Consider the following 14,345-nt stretch of genomic DNA (forward strand, 5'->3'; position numbering starts at 1 on the left):
ATTTTCTTTCTTAACAAACTTTCCCTGATCCTTCTCCACCTTAGAAGACAACACTACCATCTGCAGCATTGCTCCAACAGAAACCTCTTCCCCGTTCCCAGTTGGTCCCTTCCTTCTCTCAGCCTCTGCTTGCAGGGGTTCGTTCCTCTGCCTCCTGCGTAGCGGAGATTACAGGCATCACATAGCGGGAGGACCACACGGCCCCAAGAGCAGCCTCTTCCATTCCACCCAGCACATCATTCTCCTCACATTTAAAAAATGTAAATTAGATTCTAGTTACTGTTCTGCTTTCGAAGGCCCTGCTGGCTTCTCAACCCGTATATCAGTCTTCACCCTGACTTGCTCAGCCCCTTATGCCCTGAGCCTGCTTCTCTCTCAGTGTGTCTCTGCTGCTCACTCAGGCCGCACAAGGCTTCCATTCTGTGCCGGTGCCTGCCTCTTTCCTCCCATTGGAAGGCCTTTCTTGTGCTAGTGTTTGTGCTTTTGTCCTTGCTTTTCACACTCTGGCCCCTTCTTGTCTCAGACCTCAGCTTAAAGCCACATTCCTGAAGAGGTTGTCTCTGAGCATCCTGTCACTGTCACAGCACCTGATGTAAGTTATTTATGCGGTCTTTATTACCATCCGATACTTGGTCTGTTTGTTGACCAGCTGTAGAATGTGAACTCTGCAAGTGGGGCTCCTGATTCATATGTCATTGCTGTATTTCTGTTGCACTTTTCTTAAAAAATGCCTGCTGTGTAGAAGACTCTTGGGAACCATCTCATGAATAATTGAATGAGCCGAAGAGAACTGTCTTTATAAAAATTTTCATTTCTTAAAAAAATGTGTAGTCCATAAAGAAGACTTGGTAAATAGAGGAAAAAAGTAAAAATGAAAATCCTTCATCCACAATTTATGGTTGACCTTTGATGGTAATGTTGTGAGGGGTCCTTTTCCAAGCTCTGCTGTGTGTCTGTATGTTACGTATGCATTTTAACACCATTGGATATATTTGTCTCCACACACACCTTTCTTGCTTTCTTCAGCTGCTACTCTGTGAGCATTTTTTAGTACTTAAAAGTCACTTAAAAACAAATGAAAACCATTCTGTATGTAAGCATATAAACATACTCTAATTTCTTTATCTATTGCCCTATTACTAGTCATTTATAACAAATTTTTAATAGTGTAAATAGTATTGCCATCCATTGACCAGCAATTGTTTTTCTATAACTCTGTCTTATGGGCCGGATGTGGTGGCTCATGCCTGTAATCCCAACACTTTAGGAGGCCAAGGCAGGCAGTTTGTGAAGTCAGGAGATCAAGACCATCCTGGCTAACATGGTGAAACCCCGTCTCTACTAAAAATACAAAAAAATTAGCCGGGCGTGGTGGCAGGTGCCTATAGTCCTAGCTACTCAGGAGGCTGAGGCAGGAGAATGGCGTGAACCTGGGAGGCGGAGCGTGCAGTGAGCTGAGATCCTGCCACTGCGCTTCAGCCTGGGTGACAGAGCGAGACTCCGTCTCAAAAAAAAAAAAAAAAAAACCTCTTATGGAAGGATTCATTGTGTGTCTATATAAACATATTTACAAGCGCAATTGTCTTGTCACTCTGTACTGATGAACATTTTAAATGATGTAATAAAGCATTGGTTTAATGAAGTATGATGAATAGACAACAAAATGTTATACAGGCATTACAAATCTGTAATATAAAATTAAGTAATACTGTAAGATGTTTATAACATCTGAAAAAGTTTTTTTTATCAAGAAGATCGTAAATCCCATTTATGGAAAATATGAAAAGCTGGAAAGATATGTACAGTACAGTAATAATCGCTAGGTGATAAGAGAAACATGATTTTTTATTTACTACTTGTCCTCAGTTTCTATAGTAAGCAGATGTAATAAGAAATTTTACATGAAATTTTTTCTACAGTGAATTTCATTGTATAAAATTTTTTCTTTTCTGGTGATTTTCTTAATGTAGGTAACTCATCCTTTTGTCTGCCTACAAATTCCATACAAATGGTTAGAATTGTATACTTTTTAGAAGTATTTAAATATACCCAATTGGGTTACCATATAATATGTGTTTTCCCCAGTGTTGATTAAGGGCAAGAAAGAAGCCAGTTTCTGTACTGAATTCATTAGGTATTGAGCTATAAGGAGTAGGATTTCTAAATCTGTTCCGAGAGATAATAAACTTTAAAAAGACCCTGCCTCTTCATGTTATACATATTTCTTATCTCTTACCCTGATTTTAAAATAACTTGTTGGAATCGAATTACTATTAATGTACTTTTGGAAAAATCTGTACCAGCTTTGCATGCCTGTGTTTTAAAGGCAACTCCCAGCTCTTTGAGAATGAAAGCGGCTGTGCGTCTTCCTATGCTTTAATACCAGTGTGCTTTGGGCACTCCCCGTGGACATAGTGTCCCCAGCATGCTTTGTTATTTCCTGCTCTGTGTTCTTGCCTGCCCTGCTTGGCAGCCCCGTATCAGATCTCTGCTTGCAACACTGAGTGTCAAGCTTGGTTGGTCTGTGTGGGGTTCTAAACGCACTGTGCTTTCTCTCCATGTAGAGCACCACTAGGCTGGACAGTGACAGAGTGTCATCTGCCTCTAGCACAGCTGAGCGGGGAATGGTGAAACCGATGATCAGAGTAGAGCAGCAGCCAGATTATCGCAGGCAAGAAAGCAGGTAGGAAACACATCATTTTTCAGTGGTGAAAGTACTGAAAGTATTCCTGAAGAAGGGTTGGGATAAAGATTGTTGAATTTATAAAGGTTCAGCTGACATGTTTAGAATGTTAGCAATAATATTTTAGGGGCGTTTCCTTTCTGTGTTACTGAATTGAAAGAAATGCTTTACCAATAATTATATCCCTCACTTATATGCCACAGTGTTGTCAAATTGAAATAAGAGGACATTGAATTAAAATGTTGCCATTTAAAATTTGCTACTACTTGTAAAAACATAAAGGGAGTTTTTATAGGATTTTAATATTTGATGATTTTTATATTTAGAAAAATCTGGGCATTTCACCCATTTCTAGAAGAAATCTTCATCTGTTTAAAAATACATGAGGCCAAAAATGATTTTGAAACAGATTTTAAGAATTATAAATGGCCATATTATGTCTTGTGCTCTAATGTGATGTGCCTCCCTGTGGAGATAGATGGAGGATGTGAATTATTATTTTTTTTTCTGACATTGTTCTTGCCAGTTTTTCTGGGCAGAGAACTGTCTTTTGTTATTTCCTTGTCTTATGATTTTTAACGTGTCACCTTAATCAGAATCCTATTTCCTTGTGACCTCTGGAATTATTTAAATGTTGCAGAGTAATATCTTTGCATTAAACAAGGTGGATAAATAACAGATACTGACTAGTGGAACCAGCAGCATGATTTGGTGCTGAACACCCCTACCCCAGAGCTCTGTGGGAACTCAGAAATACAGAAAGACTGCATGACTTTTATGGCATTCTCATTGTCAGCAGTGAAACTGGCAGCATTCCCCCTTTGGGGCTTTTCAGATAGATTTTTGAAGAAGCCATTCTGTTTCCTTCAAAGAGCCAGTCAGTGAGGCAGTTAGATGAGGCAGGCGACTTGCCCGAGGTCACCTGTCAGTTCATTTGCAGGTGACGAAGACACAGTTCTTCAGTTTCCCAACTTCCAGCAGAGGGCACTGGATATTGCAGGATTTTAATATCATTCATCACCAGTTATTACGTATGTAGACTCGTAAGGGAATCCCAGGTTTTAACTTTATTTTTATTGTGGATTTTTGGTTCTAATGCAAGATTTTTATTGGCTATGTGAATTTTATTACATGTGATAATAAATAGTTTACTTTCCATGTTTGTACTTGTTTTTGGTGGTGTATTATGGAGTAGGGTGTTCAGAATGGTAAATTGGTATTGTAAGGAATACCTCTATGTATTTATAAGGTGTAACTGAGAAGTATGAATCATAGTTCTTAGCTCATAAATATTTGAATGAGTAAATGAATTCACACGGAGTGGATTGATTAGGATAATGCTTTTAATATATGCAAAATTAGTGATTAATAAATACAGTGTCAAAATGGTAATATGGTTAATTGTATGTCAGAAATTATTTTTTTACCATAAACACATAATTTAATTTTACAAGGTAAGATTAGTTTGCAGAGTTATTAAAGGCTTTAATTATAAGATATGTTGTTTTGTTGCTGTTACTACAATGATGAAAACAGATGAGCCTTTCTGCTCCTTTCTTTGTTTTTCACATGGGGAATGTTGTAATAAGCACTACTTAATTTAACTGATGTAGTCATGAAAAATTTAAACGTGTTTAAAATGCTAATATTAGTGAAGGAAAAAACCCTTTTGAATGGAGGGGATGACTTTTAATTGTCACTAAATTTTTTTTTCTTTTATCAATGACAATTTAAACACTTTTTTACCAGATTTGTTAAAATATAATTGGTGAAGTTTATTCAGGTTCACTTTATGAGATATATAACTGCCTAGCTACAATTTTAGATGTCTGTAAATATGGGAATGTAAGGGAGATGTGTTAAAATAATTGATCATTTAAATTACGTTGTTTATAGAAGCATTTTTCTTTTCCTTAATTGTTGAGTTAAATCATTAGATCATAAACTAATCAACTCTGAGGCATATAATTTGATAAAAAGATTTGGGGTTATATTTATTATTAGTAAAATATTTGGTTATATTTTTATTATTTTGTATAAATATTCATTGCTCTTTATTCATTTTTTGGTGCATGGAGAAGGTGAGGATGGAGGGAAGAGAACGGTTTGCTGTTGAAAGAAAAATTAGTTAGCCATTTCTGTAAACTGTTATAAATCTGTAATCATCGTAAGTTATTCCTTTTTATTTTTGAAGGAAAGTTTTTTATTATCTATATTAACTTATTTAATGAGTGGACCAGCAATTCCAAATACTTAATTCTGGCCGTTCATTACCAGTTGTCTAAGATTAACAGACACATTGTTGCTGAAATGACTGTTTAAGTCACTAATGAGTATTTCTCATTCCAATATCAAGATAACTGTGTTGACTTTCCATTTCACCAAATAAGATTTATTTGAGTAAGTATTAGTCTCAGTTTAAGTCAATATTTAAGTCAGTAGACATGTTGTTCATCACAGTTTAAGTCATTAATATCCCCACAATTTCATTTTTCGTTAAGTTTGCGGAAGGCAAAACACATGTTCCCTGGCTCTTACTGTCAATTTAAATTTTCTTGTTTTTTCGGAGACATTTTTGAGAATTCTTCCTGGTTATCTCTGTTAAAGTTGAACTAAAGTGATAAAGATCTTGAAATGTTAAGGAGCTAATCACTTGACTATGTGTTTCGTTGGTTTTTGGCAAATATTGTATATAAAATACAGTGGGTAGCAAACTTACAGTAATAAGTAAATGGCTTGAAGTTCTAATCACATGGCTAAACGAAAGAATAAGCTGAGCATTATTCATTGAGAAAAGCATAAATCTACAAAGATAAGGAAATCTAAACTGGATTTGTAATTTATTATCTTACACATTTTAAAGAGTCTGTGCCTAGCAATGGCTTTCAAAATGCTTTTGAACTGTGGTTATAACACAAGATTATATCTTACATTGTGCTCTGGTGAACACACATACAAATGTATATTCAACTGAAAGAGTAGTTTCACAAAACAGCCTTCTGCCCTGCCAATGGGTGATGACACACTGTTTGAAGAAAATTTTAAAGAGATAGAAATGAACCTAACTTTTGAATTTATTTGATCTGAATACCTGGAAATAGATAAACATTAGCACAATGCTAGTTTTTATAAATGTTCCAAATTATAGTTTCTTTGTATTTATAATTTTTGACAGTTCCTTATTTGTGTAGTGTCAGGCTAAATGGTGGAAGGGACCTGGAATTTATGTGACCATAAGAAGAAATGTGAGTGAGTAGAACATCTCTTTATAAGGCATGCATCACTGTAAGCATTGGAAAGTGATGATAGTAATGGCTGAAGGAGACTTGCCGTGGTCAGCTTGTCTAACCCTGTGTCAGCAGAGAAAGACAAAGTCCAGGTCTTAGGAAGCTTTTCCCTTTCAGTATAAGAACTCCGTTTCAAGCTTGGCATGGTTGATTTTTCTTTGTGTCACTTAGTACTTTCTCTTCAGTGTTACCTGAGCCATAGCTGTAGCAGATGCAAGACAGACCGATCCCTGTACTAGACATGAAGTGTTCATTAATAATCCAGAATCACGTCAGATCTGCTCTCATGGCTGCGGCATATACTTCAAGGAACTAACCTTCTTAGAGGAGTCGTGATAAGATCACTCCCAACACATTATTTGATTAGGCTACGTCTGAAAACAAGGGATATTTTATTATTTTACATTGGAAAGAGTAGTATATAGATTTAAAAAGTAGTTGCAGAAATCTACACAGTTGTCAGTAATATTGTTAGCCATGTGACCTTATTTTAAGTGATGTCAGTTTTCTTCTTTTAGAACGCAGGATGCTTCTGGGCCTGAACTGATACTACCTGCAAGCATTGAATTCAGGGAAAGTTGTGAGTAATTTCAGATTTCATTGTCAATGAATTATTTCTTGATCCATTTTACTCCATCTGATTTTCACGTTCGTTTTTGTTCTTTTTTCCTTTTTTTCTTTGTTCTTGAAATCTTTCCACAGCTGAAGATTCATTTTTGTCTGCCATTATAAATTATACTAATAGCTCTACAGTCCACTTTAAGTTGTCCCCTACATATGTATTATATATGGCATGCCGGTATGTATTGTCCAACCAGTACAGACCTGACATCAGCCCTACAGAGCGCACACATAAAGTCATTGCAGTCGTCAACAAGATGGTGAGCATGATGGAGGGCGTCATCCAGGTACGTTCCAGCTGGCCAGCCATGCTCCTCCAGTGATTGTGGTTGTAATTGCTAAGCCAGTGAATTCAGCTTCTTTAAGGCTTCTCATTTGGTTACATGTTTGACTCTAACGATTTTTTTCTAAAACAGAAGTTATATAAATATTATAGGAAAATGTATAACTTTAAAGAGTTGAAAGGAAATGTAAGCTTTTTTCTATTTTGTTTTCCCTGTAAACTTCAGCATAAGTGAAGGTAACTTGTAGTAATAGTTGTGAGAAAGTGCTGAGACTGTTGTGGGCTTTTGTAGAATTTTTTCTGTAAATAATTTGTTGAGATGAAATTCATATAGTATTAACCATTTTGAAGTGAACAATTGAGTCACATTTAGTGCATTCACAGTGTTGTGCAACCACCGCCTCTGTCAGTTCCAAAACATCTCCATCACCTCAGAGGGATACCCCTTAAGTAGTTCCTGGTGTTTTTCTTTTCCCCCATTCCCTGGTAACACCTTCTTAGATTTTTTAAAAATGGTTACGAAAAGTCACCTGCTCCTGTGTAATGAGCCTAGACGTTGGTAGTAATTGGGCTTTTTGATAGCACATGTATAGGTGTAATGGACATTGTAACATACTTCTCACTTAAAATGAAATTCCGTCATAAACCTGTTTTCAAAATTTCAGAAGATAAAGGTATTTTGTTGGTAGAATGGTTTGACTCCTTTATGTACTTTCTGTCCCTATCTACAGTTGATAAAATTTTCGTAGCAGTTTTTCATCTACAGATAATTTGAAGATTTAATTTTTAAAGTTCTTAAAAGTAAATGTACAGATTTTTTCAGTTTTTCTGAATCACTTGTCAATGTTGTTATTCAACTTAATAAAACTCCAATTATATAATGTTAATAACATAGATAGATTGGTTGCTTTTCTCCTGGCAGGATCATTTGAGGGAAACTAAGATATTTTAGTTCCTTCAGAATTGTTTCCAAAGGCCAGAATTTTTCAAGAAATGTTTCTTTGATATTTGAGTGATTAGCATGAGTTTAATAGGGTTATGCTTCTTTTACCCAAGTTAGGAAATAGGTAAAAAAGAAAGTCATTTTATCTGGATACCGTTTTGTTACTCTCATATCATTATTTTATAAACAAACATGGATTTCCTTTTCAGTTGTCATTCAAAGCCATTGTCTGTGTTCTATCATGTTTGGACTTACTAAGCCTGTTTCAAATTATGAGACACCTATCGTAAAACTACCCTCGATAGCCTTTTCCTTATTGATGTGAACTAGTCCGTGAAATCACCATTATCAAACAAGTCTTTTAAACTTCAGATTTAGGTTTAGTATCCAATGGGGGGAATCTTAAAGTAGTGGAAAAGAACTATGGTAGTGAATAATTTAAATTCTATTTTCAAAAAACAAAGAATTTACTCCCTTTAGTATAGGTATAAGTTATTTATACACTTTTAAATTCTAATCTTCTCAGCTTTTATTTTGATTGTTTCTTGGTCTTTCCTGTCTCTTCCATTCCTATTAATTAATCTAGGGGAATGGACTTTCACCTTATTAGGTACCTTTAAGTAAGTAGTAAGCACACCATATCATTGAAAGATGTTCATTCACAAGTCCTTCCATTGTAAATCTTTTAAAGAGATCAGTGTGTTCATGTATGTTTATTGTAACATCATATTTATTGATAAACTCTAAAAATTCAGTTATTGTGCCAGTGGTGAGAACATAAAACTAATCCTTTAGGTCGTATACTTCTAAAGGTGCTTCAGAACCATAAATGAAAATGTTATTTTGGGAATAACATAACTAAATGTCGTACCTTCATGTCGTACCTTCATATTAGTGTTTTGATTTTTTTAAACTATCATGATTGTTTACAAGTTTCTTTCTCTCGTTCTGCTTGATTTCCCCTCGTCTGTTTTTCTCCAGGAAGTAGACCAGGTTGACCAGGTAGGACATCTGCTGGGAGCTGATCCTAGCTGTGTTGCTTAGCCAAGTTTCTCATGCTGCTCCCATGTCAAATACAGTAATACAACAGCTGGACTGAACAGCTCATAACACTCATTCAGCAACTGAGACATGCAGTACTAAAACCCTTTTTGACTGTGCAACCTTTATCAGCATTTCATAATTTCTGCTTAATGCACTTCAGTGTGGATATGAAATGACAAAAGTTCTGTTTCTTCTCTTTATTATTTATCCTTGGTTCCTATTCTTTGGATCTCATCTGAGGTTGCCTGGCCTGCACATGTGGTCGGGAGAGGATATGATAGATCAGTACTTGATACTGAGTTGCATGGTGTCCAAGCCAGTGACTACAAGTATCAGGGTGGCTGTGGGTAACCATGGTTACATGTATGTATACTGCACAGATTACCAGATAATGCACAGTCTACAATTTGGTGTTATATTATTTGATATCTCCATTTGTCTGCTGATGCCATCTATAAATAGTAGCTAACGGAATCCATATGTCTATGTACATGAACCTAAGAAATACTTGCAATGGTTATTTACTTCCCATTGCTATGTATGCACCCAAATTATTTTGCAAATATCTGGTATCTGTAGTAAATACCTTGGTGAAATGGGAAGGTACTGGTCTATCTTCAGCAGCTTTTCAAGAGCATTCCTTTATATTTTTATTTTGTTTATTCTCTGTTGCTTATGGAAATGTGTTCTGTCTACAGAAACAGAAGAATATTGCAGGGGCACTTGCCTTCTGGATGGCAAATGCATCTGAACTTCTCAACTTCATTAAGCAAGACCGAGACCTTAGTCGGATCACATTGGATGCTCAAGATGTTTTAGCACATTTGGTTCAAATGGCATTTAAGTAAGGAACACATTTTTGAAGGTGGCACTACTCTGTGAATAATTAAGTCATTTGTTTTCTTACTCAGTTTTCCAAACTAATTTTAAGATTTATATTTCCCTTGATTGAAGATGGATATCAAGAAGCATACATTTTTGCAAAATGTATTAACTACCTATATACTTAATATAGTTATACTGAATTCAGTGAGCTATGTTTCAAGATTCCTAAAACACATTTTTTTCATGGAAAACATTTTTTAAGAGTCCAGATTGTTTCCCATGTGATAACGTGTCTGACAATAGCTGTCTGTCATGCTAAGATTACTTAAATTGTCTATTTTCAGATACTTGGTTCACTGTCTTCAATCAGAACTTAATAATTACATGCCAGCCTTTCTAGATGACCCTGAAGAGAACAGTCTGCAGAGACCAAAAATAGGTTAGGATGTTTTTTGACTCTCCCCCTCTATCCCTCTTCCTTCACGGTTAGCATCATTTTAATGCTTAGCATAGGTAAATGGAGGTATTTTTAAAATAAATGGGATGTCCTTTTGGGTTTGGCAATCTTTAATAAATTTTAACTATTTGTTTTGTTTACAGATAGTTCTCATTTTGGTGTGTCACGCTGGCCATACTCTTTAAAAAGTCTCTTAAGGCAAAATTAATGATGTTAAGTGTAATTAGTTAATAACTATATGTAGTTTAAGATCATGTCACTGTTTCCTCTTGGGATGAAGTTGATAGTTTTAAAGTGATTAAATAGCACGTACTACCATAGGTACCATTATCTAAATCTGCTGCACATTCAAAGGATTCTTCCTGGATGACATTTTGGTCCTCTTGTCCTCTCATCCTGTCTGGGCAGATGATGTGCTGCACACGCTCACAGGAGCCATGTCCTTGCTACGACGCTGCAGAGTCAATGCCGCCCTGACCATCCAGCTCTTCTCTCAGCTCTTCCACTTTATCAATATGTGGCTGTTCAATAGATTGGTGACTGACCCAGATTCAGGGCTGTGCTCCCATTACTGGGGTGCAATTATCCGTCAGCAGTTGGGACATATTGAAGCCTGGGCTGAGAAGCAGGGGCTGGAGCTGGCTGCGGATTGTCATCTGAGCAGGATCGTGCAGGTGAGTGTTGGTGCCACTCCCCAGCTCATGTGCTTTATGGTAAAGGCATCTGATCTTCATAATGAGCAAGAGCTTCAATGCAGCAAAACCTCAATACCCTCTTTTTGGGGTTTTTCGTGTGTACAAATAGTGAAGTAGTGCTATATTAGTACTTGGGCTGCCGTTACAAAGTACAGATTATTTTTTCACTGTAGTAATTGTATGCCATAATTGTTGCTGTTAAGTACTTAAGCCTGAATAAATCTAAGAAAATGATTGCTTATAGATACATAAAAATTCAGAGTTAGAAATGGTGGTGACACCAAGCAACCGCAGATTGTTAATTTAATGTACACAAACTGTTTCATGCACAAAGTTATTTCAAGTATTGTATGAAATTACCTTCAGTCTGTGTGTATAAGGTGTATATGAAACAAATTTCATATTTTGACTTGGGTCCCATCCCCAAAGATATCTCATAATGTCAATCTTCCAAAATTGGAAAAACTCCAAAATCTGAAACACTTCTGGTCCCAGGCATTTCAGATAAGGGATACTGAACCTGTGTCAAAAACTGAGTGGCTTAACAGTTGCTCCACAGCCCTGGAGGCCAGAAGTTGAAATCAAGATGTTATCAGGGTTGATTTCTTCTGGGGGGCTCTGAGGAAAGGATCTGTTTCAGGCCTTCCCCCTAGCTTCTGGTGGTTTGCACACAGTTGGCGTTCTTTGGCCTGTAGATGCATCATCCCAGTCCCTGCCTTTGTCTTCGTATGGCATTCTCCTCGTTTGCCTGTCTGTGTCCGAAAGACTGCTTTCTATAAGGACAGCTGACATTGGACCAGCTGATCTTGTTTTAATTGATGATTCCCTGGAAAGATGCTGTCTTGAAAAAAGATAACACTCTGAGATACTGAGGGTTAGCCCTGCGAATTTTTAGGGGACGCAGTGCAACTCATAAGTGGTAACCAGTGGACTATAAATATCCTTAAAGGGTTCTTTATATTGAGATCAGTAAGATGTATTTCAGAACACTTTACAGTGAAAGATGGGTACCAATTTTAAGATGGGTGATGATTAACCCTCAAGAATACAAAGCCAAATCATATCCCAGTGGCTTAACCAGCTCGGAGGAAATTTTTTAGATATGAAAAACTAGGAGGTGATGTTTTGCAATTAACGAAATGAGTCATCTACAGCTTAAAAACCTAGGACTTTTTTTTTAGTATTATGTATAATTTTTTTCTCTATTTATTAACATTTTTTTGAAAGAGATTTAGTATAGAGGCTAGACAGCTGGTTATGAAAAGTCAGGACAATGAAACTATTCAAACACCAGTACTTGGTCATCTGAATGGTCAAGTAAATGTTTAGCTTTTGAAGAGAGTTTTTAAAATGCTTTACGAACGTAATTAATTATACATGCATGTCATAAAATTAAGAGGGCATTTAAAAAGATGCCCTTTACAAGATAATGCTTTTAGTTCTATTTAATGTATATAGTTACTGTAAATGGAAGTTTGTTTCCTGAAATCATTCTGCATTTCAAAGTTAAATTAGCAAGTTATATTTTTATAAATATTACATAAAGGATAATATTTGTGAAATAACTTTACAAGTATGATATTTTATGTCCTTTATTCTTTTACATAGGCAACGACTTTGCTTACCATGGATAAGTATGCACCTGATGACATTCCAAATATAAACAGCACCTGCTTTAAGTTAAATTCACTACAACTTCAAGCCTTATTACAGAACTATCACTGTGCACCTGATGAGCCTTTTATCCCAACGGTGAGTGGATGTTGCCACATTACCACACAGTGCGGGACATGTTTGCATGGGGAAATTTGGATGAAAAAACAAAAGGAAATCTTATTTAATAAGTTGACTTATTTATTCTCATCTTACAAGATCATTTTCATGTTGTTGTCTAAGAGTTCAATGAATAAACAGAAACTACACTCCTAAGTAGAAAGGGATTTTATTCAGGAAATTAGGTTCTTGGGAAGTCATCAGAAGGACTAGAGGAGAGGAGGTTAGGAGGCTGCCCAGGACTGTTGGGTTCCAGTGTGCGTGGCCGCAACTGAGTGTAGAGGGCAGGTGCTTCTGTCACAGATCACCCTCTTACAGCCTAGCTGAAATGAGAAGCTTGTCCCATCTCATCCGGAATGGAGCCAGGAGTTTTGGCATGCCTGCCTCTCAATAGGAGGAACAGAGGGTGAGAAATAGTATCTAACACTGTTAGCTTTTTACAAAGAGAAATACTGTAGACTTAAATATGAGTCATGATAATTATGTATGTGGATGGATGGATTGACCAGCATTGAGTTTATGCTAACAAGACATGCACAAAACAGCCAAAAACTGGAAATCACCAAATCAAAAGCACAGCATATACATAAATCATGTCATAGTCATATAAAGAAATATGTGAGAAAGAATGAATTACAGTTACAACAGTGGGATGAACATTATGACATACTGTGAAAAAAGGCAGCCCTGTGCAAAGTGCATAGAATACGCTTCCATCTGTGTACATTTTAGTAACAGTCAAAATCACACTCTGGTGATAGAAGCCTGAAAACCATGTCATTATTTTTGAAGGAGAAGGAGGGGACAGTGATAGGGAATGGGGTGGCTACTCAGGTGATGATGTTCTCTTTCTTGAACAGAAGTGAACCTGGTGGTTGAGCTGGTGTGTTCATTTTTTTGATCTGTTCAGTTAGGATTTATGAACTTTCCTATATGTGGATAATATATCAATAAAACGTTTCTAAATAAAAATCACCCATAAACCCATAATTCAGAAATAAACTCTATATATTGATATATTTCCAAACTGGCAAAAATACTGTGTAGATATTTTATTCTGGTTTTTTATATTTTTCATTGTGTGGGCTTTTCCCTATATCATTAAACATTCTATACAAATATAGTTATTAACAGCTGAAAATTAAAGAATTGTGCGAGGAAAAAAATGATTAGAAAAGAAAAAAAACTTCTTGTGATTGAACAATTTCTTTTTATTTAAAGCTACAAGTTACTTAAAATTAATAATTCAAATCTTGGTTCATCTATAAAATGTGTGCAGCCCAGAGTTGTTGGCTTTAGAAAACTGATGATGGGTGTACTGCTGGGATCTGTGCTCCCTCCATAACCCTGCATCTGTCTGTGTCTGTGAGATAAGCTGTGCTGCAGTGATCAGACAGGCTTGGAATCGTTGTTTGTCACATACACCAGGCAGTGAGCATCTCTTTTTAATTTTGCATTTGTTTTCCAAACAGGATCTTATAGAAAATGTAGTGGCTGTGGCTGAAAACACTGCTGATGAGCTGGCCCGCAGCGATGGAAGGGAAGTGCAGCTGGAGGAAGATCCTGATCTGCAGCTGCCGTTTCTTTTGCCAGAAGATGGTTATTCTTGTGATGTTGTCAGAAACATTCCAAATGGTTTACAAGAATTTTTAGACCCTCTGTGCCAGAGAGGTAAATTAGTCTACATGCCTGAGTCTGAGCTGCACCCCAGGTTGAAGCGAGCATTTTATTCAT

At 36.4% G+C, this 14,345-nt stretch overlaps 1 protein-coding gene across 14 annotated transcripts in view; it reads left to right on the forward strand.

The window, feature by feature from the left end:
• Positions 1 to 14,345, forward strand: part of AFDN (afadin, adherens junction formation factor) — a 147,873-nt gene that overhangs the window by 81,324 nt on the left and 52,204 nt on the right. For 9 of the 14 annotated variants that reach the window (XM_055269593.2, XM_063623809.1, XM_063623812.1 and 6 more), the window contains 9 exons: positions 2,565 to 2,683; positions 6,489 to 6,550; positions 6,673 to 6,878; positions 8,799 to 8,819; positions 9,560 to 9,705; positions 10,031 to 10,125; positions 10,552 to 10,817; positions 12,447 to 12,590; positions 14,084 to 14,282. In XM_055269593.2, the coding sequence (XP_055125568.1) occupies positions 2,565 to 2,683; positions 6,489 to 6,550; positions 6,673 to 6,878; positions 8,799 to 8,819; positions 9,560 to 9,705; positions 10,031 to 10,125; positions 10,552 to 10,817; positions 12,447 to 12,590; positions 14,084 to 14,282 (1,258 nt within the window). The remainder of the gene's footprint in view (positions 1 to 2,564; positions 2,684 to 6,488; positions 6,551 to 6,672; positions 6,879 to 8,798; positions 8,820 to 9,559; positions 9,706 to 10,030; positions 10,126 to 10,551; positions 10,818 to 12,446; positions 12,591 to 14,083; positions 14,283 to 14,345) is intronic. The other 5 variants (XM_055269606.2, XM_055269602.2, XM_055269614.2 and 2 more) reach the window with 1 other exon arrangement.

This window comes from Symphalangus syndactylus, chromosome 2 (assembly GCF_028878055.3).
Source record: "Symphalangus syndactylus isolate Jambi chromosome 2, NHGRI_mSymSyn1-v2.1_pri, whole genome shotgun sequence".
Classification (NCBI taxonomy): Eukaryota; Metazoa; Chordata; class Mammalia; order Primates; family Hylobatidae; genus Symphalangus; species Symphalangus syndactylus.